This window comes from Maniola jurtina, chromosome 10 (genome assembly GCF_905333055.1).
Source record: "Maniola jurtina chromosome 10, ilManJurt1.1, whole genome shotgun sequence".
In the NCBI taxonomy this organism is placed as follows: domain Eukaryota; kingdom Metazoa; phylum Arthropoda; class Insecta; order Lepidoptera; family Nymphalidae; genus Maniola; species Maniola jurtina.
In genome coordinates this window covers 6,509,534-6,530,407 of record NC_060038.1, presented here as the reverse complement: position 1 = coordinate 6,530,407, position 20,874 = coordinate 6,509,534, and the positions used below count along the sequence as shown (strand labels likewise).

At 39.4% G+C, this 20,874-nt stretch overlaps 1 protein-coding gene across 2 annotated transcripts in view; it reads right to left on the bottom strand.

The window, feature by feature from the left end:
* The window catches only part of LOC123868866 (lachesin-like), a 98,334-nt gene extending 90,007 nt beyond the window's left edge, over positions 1-8,327 (bottom strand). Inside the window, exon 1 of one of the 2 annotated variants that reach the window (XM_045911507.1) lies at positions 7,978-8,327. In XM_045911507.1, the coding sequence (XP_045767463.1) occupies positions 7,978-8,003 (26 nt within the window). In that variant the 5' untranslated portion in view covers positions 8,004-8,327. The remainder of the gene's footprint in view (positions 1-7,977) is intronic. The other variant, XM_045911508.1, reaches the window with a different exon arrangement.
* Positions 8,328-20,874: the final 12,547 nt, after the last annotated feature.

Genomic DNA, 20,874 nt, shown 5'->3' with positions numbered 1-20,874 from the left:
CTAATTAACTAAGCTATGTAAATAAAGCTAACCCATTAATAAGTTTTAACCACAAGTAGGTAATTCCTCGCTTGGCGTCCTTGCCGATCCCTAGTTTCTACCAGGCCATTCCTTGTGTGAATGTGTGTATGTGTGTATGTTTGTTACTCTTTCACGCAAAAACTACCAAACGGATTTGACTGATATTTAGAATGAAGATAGATTATACCTTGGATAAACACATAGGCTACTTTTTATCCCGGAAAATTAAAGAGCTACGTTACGGGATTTTTGAAAACCTATATCCACGCCAACGAAATCGCGGGCATCAGCTAGTCACTAATATTAATTTTAGACTATGCTAATGACGTCTAATAAAAAAAATGATATCTAAAATCACTATTAGATCGTGCTAAAGTGCCTTTTTCAAATAAAATTCAACAGCAATAAAGAAATACATCGGTGCAGTAGAATTACCTGGAAGTACATTTTTAAGCAGCGCACTACAATTTTTGTTTCACTGCCGGCAATGTGGATTGCAATTTTTCTAAAGTATCTCTATATTTTCCATTAGTTTTCCTGTTATATCGGCTGCACAAACTTATTTCCTCGCGAGAAATATATAACTCCTCATAAGTTTATGAAATTGCACTGCGGACCTGAGTTATTGATTGCAGTAATTCAATAACAATTTTTAATGAGTTTTATTTTCCAGGAAAACTTTTAATTTGTTACAAAATTGTGAGCAAATTATGGGAGGGGGTAAAAATCGTTTACGTAGAACTATTAACCTACTCGTGTAAATACTTGATCTGTGCAATAAGATACTAGTTGATCCGCTCCAGCTTCCCTGGGATAGAAATTGAAATGGAGTATACGTTACAGAGAAAACTTATACACATGAAAAACCTACCTATACGTTTCTAGTTCCAGTGCAGTACGTTGACTGTCTGTTAGTCAAATTATCTTTTTATACGTTTAGAAGATTAGCACAGTGTTTTGGCCAGAAAAATCTTAATGGTTCCTCAGTTTGATTCTAACTCAAAGAAACTGAAAGTGCAGTGTAGGAATATCTCCAACTATCCGAGCGGGTAAAATGCGGGAAAAATAAAATGAGGAAGTCAGAAGACATTGCTGACGCATATAAACTAATAAGTGAATGAATGGATTAAATCAAAGAAAATCTAAGCACTTATTAGTAGTAAAATAGTAGGTATGAAGGGTACTTAGACCACTTTGTCAACGAAAAACTTTTCCTTCAGGTTAACCGTTCTGTTATAAAAGCGGCTACTGTCAACCACCTACGCATAATAAAAGAGCTTTTAACAGTGAAATATTTATTAAAGTTTGCTTCAGAGCTGCACATTGCACCACAATGAACGCATTTAATGGTAAACTAATCTGATTTATATGACTACCAATACTGCACAACTTTGATAACACATTGTTGTCACAGAAAATTTAGCACGTACATAACTAAGCGCTCACGTTAAATGCATACTCTTTGTTCATTCAAACAAAGGCATTCTTGTTTTGTACAGTGGGGAAATCAGGAAAACGTTTTATGGGACTATGGCTTCTATTTATATGAGAATAAAAACTACAGGCAGGTAGGCGGTGTGGTCATGACTGTAGAATTGCTCAAATGCACGTGCGAATGACATTTTTACTACCAACAGTGTTTTCGCTTTGAAGAGAGCTGAAAAGCTATTTTTACTGTTTATAGGATTTCATAAAGGTATTATTATACAGTTATTGATAAAATATTTAGTATAGGTACTTACTTATGCACAAATAGGCAAAAATGTGCTTTTGCCTAAAATTATGCAAAAGCTCATGGGTGTAGGACGTAGGTATAGCAGAGAGTTAACTTTTTACACGACTCGTCCCAAAGTAGGAAAAGTTTCAGGCTTCATGCAGGTATGTAAGGAGGTTCCTACGTGAGTTTTTTTAAAGTGGCGTTTTTTATTATTATTAATTGTGTCTTCCGTACAAAAATCGTTAATTAGGAACGCTTTTATTTTATTTGGAACTAGCTGATGCCCGCGACTTCGCCCGCGTGGATTTAGGTTTTTCGAAATCCCGTGGGAACTCTTTGATTTTCCGGGATAAAAAGTAGCCTATGTGCTAATCCAGGATATTATCTATCTCCATTCTAAATTTCAGCCAAATCCGTCTAGTAGTTTTCGCGTGAAGGAGTAACAAACATACACACACACACACACATACAAACTTTCGCCTTTATAATATTAGTGTGACTAGCCATGATGCGTTATCCTGTGGTCCGTTCTCAGGATGCAATATTTGTACTGAAAAAATTGATAGCCATACTAATATTATGCGAAAGTGTATCTGTTTGTCCGTCTCTTAAGTTTTCACGACCCATCCGTTTAACTGATTTTGACGAAAATATTTAGTAAGTACAGAGATAACTTGCATCCCAGGGACAAACATAGGCTACTTTTTGTCGCGGAAATTCAAAAAGCTCCCCAAAGGATAAAAAGTACCTTAAGATACTCTCGGGTACTTCATGTAGAAAATCAGGTCAATCCATTGCTCCGTTGCAGTGTGATTGAAGAACAAACCAATAAACCAACAAATAAATACACTTTTGAGTTTATAATGTGGGTAGTTAAATAATATGATAGTAGTAGATAGATTTTATTATACGTGTACATTTTAATCGAGCTTTAATCCGTTTTTGGTTACAAATTCCTAAATACAAACATTAAACATAATTCGATCATGGAACCCAGTATACTATACAACCACATTTCAGCCAGAGTTGTTAATATTGTGGTTATGACAAATAAAACGATGCAACGTTACCGAATAATCGCAGTACACTAAAAACCGCTGCAATATTGTAGATTTGATGTAAATTTCAAATTATCAACCTTTAATTAATAAAGGTGTACGCAATGGTTATAATTATGTACATTGCATTATACAGTAGGTATATGATAACCCACTTGATATACTTAGTGTAAGGTTATTTTTAAAAAGTTGATTTTAGTTGTCAAAAATAATATAAAATTATTAATTTAGCTGATGAAGGTAGTTTGGTAAAATCGATATTTGGCTCATTCGATGTCATACAATCTGTTGCTAGGAGGCCAACAAGATTGAACTTGCATAAATACGGGTGTTTCGAAGGTTTTAGTTCAGTCTCCTTCTGAGATTCGGAGCGATATCGCATATTTTCGGTATTTGGGTTGTGAACTGGATAATTAGATGTTGTGATAGCAATCACGCTCTAATTAAATTATTTATTTTGGCATTAGTTTGTTTAGATTAAAACTCTCGGATAACCTTGCACATTAAACTTGTGTTTTTTTGTGTTGATTTTGGAGAGGACATTCCAATAATTCGATAAAAATATTTAAATAATACCTGTTTTTTTGAGTGACGCCAATAATAGGTTTTCTTGATAGACTCAACAGACAGGCAGACGGACAGACGGACAAGACGGACAGACGGCTAGATGGACAGACGGACAGACGGCCAGACGGACAGACGGACAGACGGACAGACGGACAGACTGACGGACAGAGAGACAGTCAGACAAACAGACAGACAACAAAGTGATCCTATAAGGGATCCGTTTTTCCTTTTGAGGTGCGGAACCCTAAAAAGACGAAGTATCTACCTAATAAAATATGAAACAGTCGATTTAAACCCAGTTTTCGCTAAATACGCTTACTTTTCTTATAAAGCGAGTAAATGGCGCCCGCCGTGCTACGCGAGAGGACTGTGCAACGGATGTCATAAATCTTTATTTCATTACCTCCTGCAGAATTTCCTTCCTTCTTATTATTAGGGCTTTTATACTCGTTCTTATATTATTCCCATGAAAATTTAATAATTTATTATTCATTCTCTTTGGGACTATATCAAAGAATTAATAATGTTATACTGGATTCTCGTCGAAATGCCCCCGTTTTTGGTAAACAAAAGAAATAAAAATTGAACATAATTTTTCTTTACATTTTTACCCATATTTATTTACTAAGTACAGATTTTCCCAATTAGATTATTAGTTCCTATACCCATTTTATACATGCGATAATGTATTTGTTTGTTGGTTTATTTGATGGTTTGATGGTTTGTCCTTCAATCATATATAGTAACATAGCAACGGATTAACCTGAATTTTCGCATGATAATACTTGAATACCTGGAAAGTGACAGAGGCTACTTTTTGTCCTAGAAAACTATGGAGACTTAAACCTAAATCCACGCGAACGAAGTCGCGGGCATCGGCTAGTTACCAATAAATTGTTATGTTAAGTAATACGACTTTATACACCAATAACCGGCCAAATGCGAGTCAGACTCGCGCACTGAGGGTTCCGTACTCGGGTATTTTTTCCAACATTTTGCACGATAAATCTAAAACTATTATGCATAAAAATAAATAAAAATCTGTTTTAGAATGTACAGGTAAAGCCCTTTCTCATATGATAGATACCCCACTTGGCATAGTTATCTTACTTTGAAAATTGAAACATATTTTAATTTTATTTTTAATGATGTGACCATAAATTCGCGGTTTTCAGATTTATTCCTGTACTTGTGCTATAAGACCTACCTACCTGCCAAATTTCATGATTCTAGGTCAACGGGAAGTACCTTATAGGTTTCTTGACAGACACGACAGACAGACAGACAACAAAGTTATCCTATAAGGGTTCCGTTTTTCCTTTTGAGGTACGGAACCCTAAAAACTGAAAAAACTAAAAATAATAACCAAATTAATGCATTGAGGCAAGGTGTCCAGAATGCTTGCAACGTTAACTAACAAGCAGGGCGCTTCTTCAAATAGGTAGACTAATGCTGACCCAGGTAACTGCTAGCCTTCCGTCGCACGTGGCTTCAGACTACATCTCTCGTATTATATTACCAGTTTACCGCTCTGATGTAGCAACGGGTGGATTTACCTATTCCATAGACAAATATGAATGAACATAAATCTTCCTCGTGAAATTCAGAACCCGTATTAAACTGCACAGATAAAATTAGGTGCTATTTTTTTACCTATACTGAACCTGGAATAAAAATGCAGGTTGGTATTTTGTGTTATGTATTATGATTATGGTTCAGTCAATTTTCCTTTAATATTATTTAAGTACAGATTTTGTTAATCCGAAGCATTTATTTATATGAATAAGCCACTTATTGAAGTTTCCGCCAGAAGATTTCCTGAGTAGGTGATGGAGACCCGATCACATCAAGAGCACGATTCCTTCTACATCAGTGATCAAAAGCATGCTCTGTTACTGTAGATATACTTGGCCAAACTTAAAACGTAAACGTAGTAGGGATACAACGCTAAAGGAAAATAATTTAAAGAAAAAACAATAACAAGCATCTAAAATCTACGCGTGGTTAAAAGCTTTTCAAAAGGTTTATCCTGTAAGCCAAATGTAGCTAACAACACTGGAATTTTTTACACAGTAAAAAACCTAGCTCTTTTTCACATTAACTACAGTTGAAGAGCCTTTCTCGTCTAGTACATAGCCTCGTCAAAGGATCTATGAAATAAAATATCTTAGGACTAGACAACCCTTTGAGAATCATATCAAATACGTTGTAGATGGTAGAGCTCAGGTAATCCCTGCGCTTGTTAGTTCTACAATGGTTCTACAAAAGGTTTATCCGCTAAGCCAAATAAAGCTAAAACATTTTTTGCACCGTAAAAAAAGTCTGGCTCTTTTTTCACATTAATTACAACTGAAGTGCCATTTTAGTACATAGCCTCTACAAAGGATCGATGAAATAAGATATCTTAGGACTATACACGACTCTTTGAGAACCATATCGGTCCGTTGTACTTAGATGGTAGAGCTACTCGTAGCATGTTCCAGGTAATCCCTGCGCTTGTTAGTTCTACGATGGTTCTACAAAAGGTTTATCCGCTGAGCCAAATAAAGCTAAAAACATTTTTTACACCCTAATTTTCTACAATGAACTGCCATTCTAGTACATAGCTTGCACAAAGGATCGATGAAATACGATATTCTAGGACTACACAACCCTTTGAGAATCATATCGCAACGATGTAGACGGTAGAGCCCCTAGCTCTACCGTCTACATCATGTTTCAGTTTGAAAGTAAGTAATCCTTGTGCTTTTTAGGGTTCCGTAGCCAAATGGCAAAAAACGGCACCCTTTATAGATTCATCATGTCTGTCTGTCTGTGTGTCTGTCCGTATGTCACAGCCACTTTTTCCGAAACTATAAGGACAATACTATTGAAACTTAGTAAGTAGATGTATTCTGTGAACCGCATTAAGATTCTCACACAAAATTATAAAAAAACAATAAATTTTGGGGGTCCCCCATAATTAGAACTGAAACTCAAAATATATTTTTTCATCAAACCCATACGTGTTGGCTATCTATGGATAGGTCCTCAAAAATAATACAGAGGTTTTTAATATAATTTTTTTTTTAACTGAATAGTTTGCGCGAGAGACACTTCCAAAGTAGTAAAATGTGTCCCCCCCCCTGTAACTTCTAAAATAAGATAATGATAAAACGAAAAAAATATATATGATGTACATTACCGCAAACTTCCACCGAAAATTGGAGATCTAGTTAGTAGTATTTTTTAATTTAAAAAAATACCCGAGTACGGAACCCTCAGTGCGCGAGTCTGAATCGCACTTGACCGGTTTTTCCACATTAATTACAGTTGTAGAGTCATTCTAGTACATAGTATCCACAAAGGATCGATGAAATAAGGTATCTTAGGGATAAACACAACTCTTTGAGAATCATATCGCTATGTTGTAGATAGTAGAGTTACGTGTTTCTGTTTGAAAGTAATCCCTGCGCTTGTTAGTTCTACGATGGTTCTACGTGAAATATTTCAAGTATTACGGCTTTGTAGAGCTTCAAGTTCTTGAACGTTTCGGTTATTTGATCTAAGTACTCTTAAGTCTGGATATCTATATTACTTGCTTTATACACATCTTGTTTGTGTAATCTATACATATAATAAAATTGTAGAAAAGTGGTGTCTGTACAATGGAAATAAAAAAAAAGTAGCAGGGGTTGTTATTATATCGATGCCGAACCCGAAATTGTAATTTTTTTTTTGTCTGTTTGTCTGTTTGTTTGTGCACGCTAATATCAGAAACGGCTTATTCGATTTAGATACGGTTTTCACTAATATATTGTAGTAAGCTTCACTTAACATTTAGTGTTTATTTCATGTCAATCGGTTCATAAATAAAAAAGTTACGTCAATCTAAAGAATTACGGCGAACATTTTTAACGTACAGAGTATATGCTGCCCGAAAAGTCACTATTCCACGCGAACGAAGTCGCGGGCACAGCTAGTCCATACTAATATTATAATTGCAAAAGTGTGTGTGTCTATATGTAAGCTTTTCACCAAAAGTCTAGAGAGAGCTTGCATACCGTTAACGGAAATAGACTACTTTTAGTCCTGGAGAATTAAATAGTTCCCATTTAATTTTAGAAAACTTAAATCAATGTGACAAAGTCGCGGTCAACGTCTAATTATATACTTGGTACTTAGACTATTTTGATTATGTGTATGTGTACCGTGCTAGGTATGTAAATATCGGACGTTAAGTAAGTACCTACTACTTACCTACTTAATAGGTATTAATGGTACTATGCTTATTACATTTTAACTTAAGTAATATCGCCATATTCTAGAGTCTAGACTCTACTTTATTTATTATTTTTAAAAGCTTAGTTAAGTAGGTACTTAATGGTTTAAAATATATAATATTTTAATTAAGTACTTAAATAAAAATAATTAAACAGCAATTACCATCAGCTGTATCCGGAAACAACAAGAAATTCGCGTTTTAGCAACAAACAAAGTGATTACGTTTAATTACGAAAGTTTTCCTGTTTAACTTCACAGACGCCAGTGGTAAATCCTCATTGCTCCCTACTAATGAAATCTCATTCAATTACAAAACATGCCTCATACTTAAAGTACTAATTAGAAACTTACTTCCTCAAGCGAACGAAGACAACCATTAAAACGGCACAACACAATCATAAGTTTATAATTGTTACTAAAAACAGCCACGTATGCATTTTATTACACATGTCATTGATTACCTAGTTAGCAAATCTATTAGTCAAGTCATAACAAGTTAACCACGTGGACGTAAAATGCGCGGGAAATCGGGAGATCGGGAAGTAAAATTCGTAAGCGACGGAACCACCATCTCTCTCCGCGCCTCAGAATGTACTGACAACTGTCACTAAAAGCCCGGCCGGCGTTTTCCCAGCTTTTACTACCAACGCTTTTCCTCTTCTATCCTGTCTTGCTTTCACGAAATCGTATACACAGGGCTTTACGAACACACACGAAAAACAACTTAGTTCGACTCGCCGCGGTTCCGTATATAAGTGTTGTTTATTTGTGTGCATCAATTGCATACGTGGGTGCTGTCTTCATGGTTGCTCACTATCGTGCTATTGCACACAATAATATGTAGCACATTCAAAATAAGACCTTAAATATATTACTTTAAAATACATATTAACTGAAGATTGGTATCTTTGTTAAGCTTTTTTTGTTGATGGAACAATGTGTGATTTGCGCATGTCTGTTGTCAATAGGTATTTTATTTATGTGACTATGAAAACTATTGTTGTCCTTATTATTCTTAAAGTTTTTTAGTTAATTGTCAACAGTTGTGTGTCGACATTGGTTGCAACCACGTTGTGAGACTAAGCCCATATTTTTTTATTTTTTCCCCGTAGAACCTTAGTCAGTCAGATTTATAATATATATTGTCACCTGCCGATAGTGCATTAGCGAAACTTCTAAAATGGTTTTAAAATATAAGAATTAAATACATAAGCAGATGCTGAAAAGTTATGGATTTTTAAGCCCCACATTGGCTATGGTAAAAGAAATAGACGATGAACAAATATACTTATCATCACTTTTCAACCCATCGCCGCTGGACCACTGCCCACTACTGACACTGTCTCCTCTATGAGAAATGGAATTTTTATATATTTATTTATTTATTCCATTACAAGTCAGCCCTTGACTGTAATCTCACCTGGTGGTAAGTGATCATGCAGTCTAAAATGGAAGCGGACTAACTCGGAAGGGGTAGGTATGACAGTTTTATTAAACACAAATCCCTTATCGGTTTCTACACGGCATCGTACCAAAACGCTAAATCGCTGGGTGGCACGGCTTTGCCTGTAGTGTGGCAACTAGCCACGGCCGTAGCCTCCCACCAAACTAAAATTAATTTAGGTAGGTATGTTTATAAGATGGGTTTTATTATAAGTTTAAATGAAGTTTAATTATAGTAGATACTTAGAAGAAAATTACTTCTGCTTGAAATAAATTCAAACAAGCCATCCAAATTAAATGACTTCCCGTTCCTTACTTTTCCGCTTATTAATTCACTAATTATTGGTGCTCGGAAACTCGCTTTTCATTCCAGTGCTGGTAAAATGGTTCTTGCGTAAAAGCAGTTAAAAATAAATCATAATTACCTACTTTTCTCCTATAGAAGGAAGGTTTAAAAATAAACAACTGATGCACTTGACCAGTATAACTTGACCCAGAAGCGCTCATAAGTTAAATCGCTCCCTAGGCCTTTAACGAAATGGCTCTCTTGATATTTTACGTATGGGAGGAAACTTTGATATAGTTAGACCATTATATTCTCTAATAACTAGAGTTGTCTTGTTATATTAATATAGGTAGAGTTTCGTTGCATGAATATAGTAATTAATTGATTAGTCATGATTTAACAACCACAATGGATCAAACCAAAAGCACAACGACACTCCATACGAACGAACTTATTGCTAGTACCGGAACATCGAACTTATTGCTACTACCGGAACATTGAACTTATTGCTACTACCGGAACATCGAACTTATTGCTACTGCCGGAACATCAAACTTATTGCTACTACCGGAATATCGAACTTATTGCTACTACCGGAACATCGAACTTATTGCTACTACCGTAACATCGAACTTATTGCTACTACCGGAACATCGAACTTATTGCTACTACTGGAACATCGACTTGTTCGCCAACGATTTGTGTGTATAAGTAACAACGCGGGGCAATCGCGTAGAACAAAGACAACGCTATACATAAGCAACATGAGTGCTTTAAATGAAGATCAAGCAACGTTGCCCTTAGTCGATAACTAGATGGGTAACCTACTTGGGAGATACGAATTTGGCCTTTACTGTTAATTCAATTTATTATCAGTTTATCACTAACATAAAAAATGGTAATCGAGATCCCGTACTTAAGTTGAGTTGTATGCGGAAGAATCTAAAAATCCCAGTACATAATGTACTGGGATTTTAGATTCTTCCGCATTATTCAAGAAATTCTGTAATTTATGGAAAAGAAATCACGGTCCCAAATGAGTCCAGCAATGGGCATCCTTTGCTTGTAACGATTATTTTTATTGCTTAGTGAACATATTAAATAGATTAGATATATGTATTTTAGATAGAAAACATCAACAAACCTTAAAAATTCTATTATCTCATACAACTTTGTCTTCTTGTAAAGAAACAAAACGGGGCTCGACGAGTAATTTACTCGCTTCAAATGATATTAAGCGTAAGATAAGAGTATGGAGCACTCTTTCGCAGCGTACAACGTTTACACAGGCCACCGATATACAAACCAAAGATACCAGGTGAGATTGCAGTCAAGGGCTAATTTTGTATCTGAATAAAAAATATATAAATACAGTTTTTAAATGGCGTAATTTTTAAAAGTGTTATTATTTCTTGAAATTACACTATTTATAGTATTGATTGGACAGTGAATTTAGCGATTTCAAAAGTTGCTAATAATTGTTGTAGACGAGTTTTCCTTCGATTTTTAGGTAATAAACATTTTTGAATAATGTGTTTTCGAACTTTCTTTTAAGAATATGGGTCAATTAGTATAGATTTTATGTAACGTAATAATTTTACATTTTTTACTGCTACTACCTAGAACTATTTACTATACCTACTATTTTATACATGATAGTAATTATTTTAATTAGAGAAAAATGAGATACCTACACGAGTACTTGCTATTCGTATATCTTGCGTTTATAAAAATATTCTATGAGGGCAGTTTTGAAATAACACTTACCAGCGCGGCGTGATGAACACCAAACTACAACGACCGGGATAAAACTTAATTTAAGCTTATGTGTTTCGTTTTCAGGGGAAAGTTTCAGTACATTTTAGCATATTTTACTGTACTTTTAACTTACTAAAATGAAAACTCACATTAAAGGGCTTAGGGTACTTTGTTACACGAGCCTGTATCTTGGGTGTTGTATGTCAATGGCACAGGGCTATGAATAACAATATACCAAAGAGCCTGGAGCGCAAACACTTGAGCGTGGAAGTTTGTTCCGAAGTGCCCAAACTCACGAACAATAGTCTCACGTGGCATAACGAAATCGGGGATAATAGACTTGTTATAATGCTGGACTTGGTATTTGGGTATTGTTTCTAAATGCGGTATGAAAACTGTTTACTAAGACATTAATAATACTTAAGCACCTAATGTGTTTAAGCTTACATCTAGTGCTTACTGTTTTACATTGGCAAGCTTATAGACTTTACATTATTTTTTATTATATGCACTACACGGGTCATACCGAGCAAAAATGTTTGCGGCTGCAACTCGAAAATGTTTCGGTCTACTAATTTTGACAGTTCATAGAACACTACCAGAGTGATCTGCCATACTACTTTTGTTTGAAATAGCCCCAGGTATTATAGGTAATATAGTAGTAGCCCCATAATAGTAGTAGGTACTAGTCCTTAATAATTCGGTGAATAGCTGTTAGACTACGACAACGAATTTAGTTTAATGGGCATGGGCAAGACCTTTGACTATAATTTTTTTTTTTAGACTGGATGCTTATTAAATGGCGTCGTTACATGCTCTGCGAAGAAACCCTTGAAAAACTGGGGCCCAAGAACGGGACCCTAGAGTGAACGCTCACGGCGCAGGCGATATGTGAAAGGACTGCCACATGCCACTGCGTATTACTCATCTTAAGGGGAAACACTCTTGCGTCTTTTGCAATAAAGATATAAGTACAATTCCTTAGTGGTAAATCATTATCTTCTTTAATTGCCCTTGTTTTCCATCGTTGGAGATAGGTCTACTCGTAACCATCTAATACCGGAATTCATAATCAAGATAAGGGCTTCTTTAAAGGAAGATTCGGACGACCTGTGTCATACACAACTTTAATGCATTGCATACAACTTTAATGCAGTGCATAAGGGTTGAATATGACACATGTCGTTTTAATCGTGTGTCTTCACACAAGCCTGATAAGTTTAGCGATCTGTACTTTTAATGATTATTCCCATATCCATGGTTTCTTCGCTTCACGGCATTGATATTCAAGTATTCTGTTGCTTGACATGTCTTATTGAAGTTACTTTGTGACATTCGCAAATTCAACTTCAGATAAAGACTTCAATGTTTCTAATTCAATTTTGCGTTTGAAATGTTAGATTACCTACTTGTAACTGTTTATACTTGGAAATGAAATATCCAGTATGTTTCTTATCCAGTATTTTTTTGTGTCACCATATTTACTAATAAATATATAGGTACTACATACATACATACTACTACTACTACAAAGTTGAGTAGTATAATTTTTCTTCTAATAAAAATTGCCTTTTGTGTAGTCTGTAAGTTAAACAATGTTATCTTATAATCATAAAATAATTTTATAGTTTGGTATTAATTGTGTATAAATAATTTGTGTCAATATTATATAAAATGTGTTTATTCTTATACAGACGTATTTTGTGGAAAAAAAACTATAAATATAGGCATGTACTTAACGTCAATCTCATCAAATAGTAGGGAAGTAGGTAAATATCTAGAAATTTCTTAAATATTTATATTGCATGTTATGAAGTAGCAGCTATATACCTAGTCATATTTCGTTAGAAGTTGAATCAAAGAGTTGCGTCAGGGAAAACTTGTGATAACTTATCTTTCCGGCAAAGAGTTATGAAAGTGCTAACTTTCGTCCCAGGCAAAAAAGTGTAGACAGTTTTCTCAACTTAGACCTTCGACATGACTTTATAAATGCTAATGGAATTTCTATTGAATATCTTTTTATAAATCGTGATCAACTCACGCTTAACCATAATCTGACCTGATGCCCACGACACGCATTGCAATTTCTGTGCAATGACACCGAGTTTCTCATCGAATATTGTTAGGGTTCCGTGCCGGAAGGCTGCCAACGGGATCCTAGCTAATTACTAAGCCTCCGCTGTCCATCTGGCCGTCTATCTGTCAGTGGGCTGTATCCCCTGAAAGTTAGAGAGTTGAAATTTTCACAGAGTTTGTATTTTTTTTTGATTTATAACAACAAATAAAAAACCAAGATGGTCAATATGGCCACTATATAAATTAAAAATTAATAAAAGTATATTGTGTTTTATCTTGTGTGATGGTACGGAACCCTTCGCGTGCGTGTCCGACTCGCGATTGCCTGGTTTTTCCCTACAATTTTTAATGTCAGTTCAGAAAGTCAGGAAATCATTATTTTATAAAGCAAATATGCAAACGAGCGGATTTTAAACTAAGTTTTAAAACTTTCTTTCAAACTAATATTAATATGCTGTTGTTTTTAATCTAAGCTTTATTAATAACAGAGGAACCGAGTTGCCGGTAAATATGCACACTAACCACACTCTATCCAAGAAGCTGCGTTTGAACTATGCAAGTATAATGGCTTGGGTTTGAATGAAAGAAAGTAAATAATTTTATTTGCACTGTAACATTTTAGACTTACAACTAAATGGGATACCTACTTAAACTATTCCAAGTATTTCAACGGCAAGGTAAGATAATTTTGATTTTTTGATGATTTTGACTTATTTTTTGACTCTGTATAGTACCAGTATAGATAAATGAGCGTTAGATTAGGATATCAATTTAGAACAGTTAAAAATTAGAAAAGTCAAAAGTCAACTTGAACCAGTGCCACACAAGTGCCTAGTTAAGTGCTGTAAACGGAGCTCTTCTGGCCCTCTGATTCCTCCCTGTGGTATAATATGAGGAGTTATTTGCTCGCAGCTCGTTAGTAACGACATCCTTCGTGTAATGATATACCGGCCCACTCGTGCTGCTTATACAAGTCTTAAGCTTTATGTTATTAGCCTCTAAGTTGTACTAAATGTTAAGAAATAAAATTTTACCCATACTTGCTTTTGTGTATTAATTACGTTGGTTAACATTTAAGTCTATAGTGGTTTGACTCAAACTTGAGTTCTGACGATCTACATTATATTCTATCTATGACGATTATATTCTATCTATACATAATATCCATCGATGTATATGGATGGGCCCTTCGAAGATAAAAAACGCGCTCAAAAAGTCAAGAGAATTTGCAAAAGTCTCTTGACTTTGCCAATGACGATGACGTAAGATTCAAGCGTATTTTTGCGGACGGAATTGTATGGGAAAGGCTAATCCATATACATCGATGATAATATCACATACGAAGGCCTATATCCAGTTGTGGACGCAAGCATTCTGTTTGTTTGACATAATATATTATAATATGATAGGTAGATAAAAATATTTTCATTTTTTTCATTCCATTTCATCAGCCTGTAAGCGTCCACTGTTGTACATAGGTCTTTCCAAGAGTGCGCCACCAAACACGGTCCTTCGCCTTCCTCATCCATCCGCTCCCCGCTACCTTTTTCAGGTCATCGGTCCAGCGGGCTCGACCGCAGCGTCCCACACTGCGCTTGCCGGTACGCGGTCTCCACTCCAGGACACGTCTGCCCCCACGGCCGTCGGTTCTGCGGCAGACATGGCCTGCCCATTGCCACTTCAGCTTGCTAATCCTTTGAGCTATGTCGGTCGCTTTTGTTCTCCTGTAAAAATATGTAACTTATTAACTGCACTTTTTTAACTGTTTTCCCCATCGCCTTTTTCAACTGTATTTTGCCTGTATTGTACAATTGTAATTTAAATCTTTTAAAATCAGTTATCTTTATTCATAAAACAAAAAATTAATATAAAATACAAAGCAGTTAAATGTAGTAAGTACGATTAGCAGCCAATCTTTTTTTTGTTACCTAAGCGTTTTTTAACTGTATTTTTTTATATTACCAGTTTTTTAACATAACAACATAATTAAGTAATTAAATAAATCAAACTGGTGTATTCCTTTAATTAAAAACATGCAAAACGTTCCAGCCATTAGCGGAACTCAATATAAAGATCCTAGGTGCCTACATCTACATTAAAACTCATTCAGACAAACTGGCGGCGCTGTAATAATCAGTGAGATATTATTACTAGAGAGAATACTTTCCTGCATTATAAGTACCAACTCTTTACCCATAATATTATTAAAAGCATAATATTATATGCAAAAATTTATCTGTTTGTCTGTTTGCTACCGTTCAACAGATTTTGACATTTGGTACAGAATTAACTAATATTTCTCAGACGGACATAGGTTAATTTTATCCCGGAAAATCAGTCTTCATGGGTTTTTAAAATCTAAGTCCACGCTACCCTATTACTAAGCCTCCGCTGCCCGTCCGTCCGTCCATCTGTCCGTTCGTCCGTCCGTCTGTCAGTCAGCGAAGCAGTTCAACTCGCACTTGACCGATTTTTTGTTGTTGTCCTGTGTATGGATTTTTGTGGTGTAGGTAAAATTAAAGTAGTTCATTCATCCATTCATTCAAGGGATAGATATAATTAGTAATCATTAGATAGAAATGCTTTTTTTACGTTTGCTACTCTATAGCTATCATCTCCCGAGTAATAGTCCGCTTATGTTTGCATCTCCCCGTGGCTGGGTTCTCCAAAATTCAATTTAAATATGATGGCGCAGAAAGCAAACACGGGATCAGCGGGATTAAATGACGTGAGCCCTTTGTCGGGATTGCGTCCGTTCGAGATTCCATTCATGAAATTCTATCTTCGCGTCAGCAAATCGTACTATATTATCGTTCTACTAATCTAATCAAGTTATCACATCTATATCGTCTGGATAACTAGCTTTTACCCGCAACTTCCATCGCGTAAAATATGCGATTGGAGGCAATAATATTGAGAGCGCTCGATTAATATCTATAATAACCTATATAATGAATAATGCCCGCGAGTTCGTTCGCGTGGATTTAGGTTTTTAAAAATTCTGTGGGTACCTTTTGATTTTCCGGAATAAAAAGTAGTCTGTATATATAATATAAGTAATAGTAAAACGATATCTGTGTTCGGGACTAAAGCTACGTCTGTAACTCTGTACCTTTTTTTTTTTTTTTTTGTTGACGGGGGGGAAATCTTCACAAGATACCCTACCTCTTTAAGGAGAGATCGGGTTATGTGGGATTTGTACCCACTAAAACCCCCTCGATGGCCATCCTCAGCGCATATTAAGAGGCTCCGGGAACTCTTACGAACGTGCGCCGGTGCCTCCCCTGCGCGACGCCCAGTGGGCTCATCCTGAAAGATGCACTCCCCTGGCCTCGTGCACTTTGCATGTAGGCACGACAGCTTGCGCCACAGCAAGCGGTCGTCCTTCCAGGGTCGCCAGCCAGAGCTCCGCTCCAGCCACTAGCGGCCCGGTCCCAGCGCCTGGGACTACTGAATGGAAAGATCAGGGCGTTGATCAGCGCCGCCCGGATATCTCCGCCTCCGAGTAGGATCGGCTCGCTCGCGGTCCCGCTCAGCGGCCTCCTTCTTGCACATTACTACTTCACAGAAGGAGACCACTGCCCTCCATGCTTCACTGTCCTCCAGCATTGCCGCTATGACAGCAGGTGGTGACAGGTCTCTCCCAACGTAGCTGACCAGGATGCGCCGCTCAGGTTCCCAGGCAGAGCACTCTTCGAGCGTGTGCTGAGCGGAGTCCCGGACCTCCCCACAGTGATGACACCGCGGTGTCACCTCGCGACCGATCCGACACAGGTACTCGCCGAAACAACCATGTCCGGTAAGTACCTGTATCAGCCTGAATGTTAAGCTGCCATGTTTTCTCCCCAGCCAGGCTTCGAAGTTTGGTAAAATAGCCCCGACAACGCGTTGACGTGCGTTCCTATCCTCTTCCAAGCGTATACGCCAATTTACTAAGGCTTGTCGGTGCGCTTGCCGTCGCAGGGTACCAGTGTCCGGCCCGTCTGCAGTCCTCTGTAAGACTGCGCGGGTCTGGGCGTACACCCTCGCATCCATGTCCGCCAGTATATCCAGAGGTGGAAAGCGAGCCAGTACAGTAGCCGCCTCAAAGGATATGGTGCGGTATCCACGCGCAACCCTTATAGCCATCTTTCGCTGTACGCTATTAAGTTTCGCTCTGAGACGCTTTACACCAGAAAGCCTATGCGACCATACAGGCGCCCCATAGAGAGCTATCGATCGGACGACCTCAGCGTAAAGTCGGCGAACTCCTTCTTGTGGTCCCCCGAGATTAGGCAGCAGACCATGCATTGCTCCAGCTACTTTCTGGATTTTAGGGACTAAGCGCTCGAAATGTTCCTCAAATCCCCATCGGCCGTCCAAGGTAAGACCCAGATATTTGAGGTATTGCCCTACCTGGACATCTACGTCACCCACTCGAATCGATGAGCTGGGTGGTTCCAGTCGCCTAGGAAGCCCATGGAACCATAGTGCCTCTGTTTTATGAGGCGCTATCTTTAGTCCAAGCTCATGGATTTTGGCCACTACGCAGGCCACGCCTACCTCTGCGAGCCTTGATGTCTCCTCGAATGTGTTGCCTTCAGCTAACACCATAGTGTCATCGGCGTAGCAGACTAGGGTGATACCAGAGGGGACAGTGACACGAAGAACTGCGTCGTAGGCCAGGTTCCACAGAAGTGGTCCTAATACGGAACCCTGTGGAACACCACAGTTTACTTCTCTCCTGTGCATGCGACCATTCCACCCTGTGTAAGTGATTGATCTGTCGCATAGGTACGCCCCAACTATGTTGCGCAGGTATACGGGAATGTTATGGTGAGTTAGAGCATTCCTTATAGTATCCCAAGGAAGTGAGTTGAAGGCATTGACAATATCTAAGCTCACCGCTAATGCCACCCCACCCCTGCTAAGGGCCCGTTCCGAAGAGGCGCGTACGCAAAGGATCGCATCGACTGTTGATCGGCCCTGCCGGAAACCAAACTGACTTTCGGACAAGTCGGGGCCCACATGTGATAGATGATCGCTGAGACGGGCAGCTATAATCCGCTCGAACAGCTTACCTACTTCGTCCAAGAGACATATGGGTCGGTAAGCTGATGGGGACTCCATGGGTCTACCTTCCTTTTTAAGAAGGACTAGCCGCGCTTCCTTCCACCCGGATGGGAATATGCCTGATTGAAGACAACTGTTGAATAGGTGTCTCAACCTGTATTCTAAAACCTCCAGAGCTAACACCCAGGCGCGGCCTGGTATGCCATCTGGCCCAGGTGCGGTATTACAAGTTGCGAGACGCCTAACCGCTCGCTTTAGTTCTTTTTCCGAGACATCTAGTTCATCTGACCAGGCTTCTTGCGGTGCCGCGATGGTGGAGGGGCTGTTTTGGGATCTAGGAAAGAGAACATCGACTATTCGCTCTACCAAATTTGGCTCAAGAGTTTCGGTCAGTGGAGGGATCCATGGTCTGAGTTTGCCCAGAACCATTTTGTATGGGCGTCCCCATGGGTCCCTATCCAGCCCTTCGAGCAGCTCTCTCCAGCTCCGGGCTTTAGCGTTTGCAATTGCGATCTGGAGCAGTTTTGTAGCTTCCCGGTAAGTGGAGTAGGCAGTTGCGATTGCTTCAGCTGTAGATCTCCGTCTTCTTCTGGCCCTAGTGTATTGGCGTCTGGACCTTAGACATGTTCTGCGCAGTTGTGCAATGTCTTCGGACCACCAATAAACCGCCCGATTTTTGGCCTGCCGACATCTTGGCATCGATGTATTGCATATCCGTGTCATAGTTTCCCGAAACCAGGCCGCCTCCTCTTCCGGATCGGATAAGACACCATGAATTTGTTCTGGCCAGGCTGCGACGCAGGCAGCTGCAACTAATAAATCGCGGTCTAGCTTTTTAAGGGCCCAACGTTGCGATTGGCTGCTATTTTGTTGCTCGATGATGCCAGAAGTTCCCGCTGAGACTACAAAAACTATGTGTCGGTGATCTGACAGTGTGACCACTTCTTCTGCAACCCGCCATCCTGACACCATACGTGATGCAGGAGGGGTCGACCATGTAAGATCCACGATCGACTCCCCCTGCCACCGCACACAAGTGCTTGTCGAGCCCTGATTTAAAAGACGAAGGTCAAGTTCCGCCGCCCACTCTTGGATGATATCACCCCTTCGATCATCACGCTTGTCCCCCCAGACCCTTGAGTGCGCGTTGAAGTCACCCAGTACTATCAAAGGGCGGGGCAAGCATCTGCGGATACAGGCAGCCAACTCGTCTAGGTATGCTTCATAGACGGTAATACCGGAGTTGGGAGAAATGTAGCAGCCCAGCACTGCCAGGGGACCCCATTCTACAGCGACGTAACCTGATCCTCTCTCCAGAATGGAACAAGGCGGATCGCTTTGCCTTCCCGCCCAGTATCCCCAACGACGGTGTCCCCAACGCTACCAAACCAGCGAGGATGGTTGGGGACTTTGTAGGGCTCAGCCACCACAGCTAAGGCAACAGACCACTCAGCCAGACTTTGCAACAACAAGTCCTGTGCAGCCCGGCAGTGGTTCAAGTTGCCCTGAAGGACCCTTAGCTGCGCGTATTTTGCGCTTTTTTAACCTTCTCTGCTGGCTCATTGGCCAGCTGATCAATTTCACTTGGTCTATGAGACACGAAAGGTTCTTTGAGTCCCCCTTTAGTTCTCGCCTTCTTAGGGGGGTTACATTTATCGCCCCCTAATCTATGGTCTGCTGGCCGACCAAGATCCGCACATACTGGGCATTTTGGCACTTGCGTTTTACATTCGCGGGCCTTGTGTCCAGGTTCCCCGCAACTATAGCAACACAGGCTTCTGTCCACGGTGTTTGAGCATTGCTTCCGGACATGCCCAAATTCTAGGCAGCGAAAGCATTGTAACAGCCTAGGTGCCAAGACTCGCACTCTTGCACTGACCCATCCTATCCGCAGATGCTTTTCTGTAGCAAGTTTGCGAACAACCGTCAGTGGGCATCGGACCCAGACTGTACCCAACCTGGAGGCGCTATACTGAATCTCACCAACCTTCACTTGCTCTTCAGGGCATTCTCCAGCCTCAGCTATAGCCACTGCAACGTCCTGTTTTGCGATGGATTCATCCAGGTCCATTACCCTTATCTCTCCCGTTTTGACTGGCCGTGCAATTCTAACACCCATGTCGGCGAGAGCCGTCCGAAGTTGTTCTGCTAGAGCGTCAGCCTTTTTGGCGCTGTCGGGTCCGGGAATTTCAAGAACAAGACCCCCTGTAATAGCCTTTTTTTGACGTACCTGCAATATTCCGCACTCCGCTAGGCTTACCCGCTGCTTGGCAGTTGCCATAGCGGTAGCGTAGTTGACTGTAGCACCTTCGGTCAAAGTGATAGTGACCGCCGCGGTTTTAGGGACAGGAGGTGTCTTTGCTGTCTTCTTTGCCTGACCTGAGGCAGAAGCTGAACCTGTTGTGGCACCTGTGTCTTTCTTCGAAGCGGACGTTCTTGTTTTTCGCCCCACAACTTTAGCCCAAGTGGCAGTAGCTAGTTTCTCTGACTCCAAACATCCTGGTGCGTCCAAAGTTGCCTCCGACCGAGTGTCGCTAACCAGTTGTGGTCTTTGAGTATCTTCCTTTTGCTTTTTCTTCGATCTCTTGCTTGTCTTACCTTTTGACTGTACCATCCCCGTTGTCTTTTCTGGC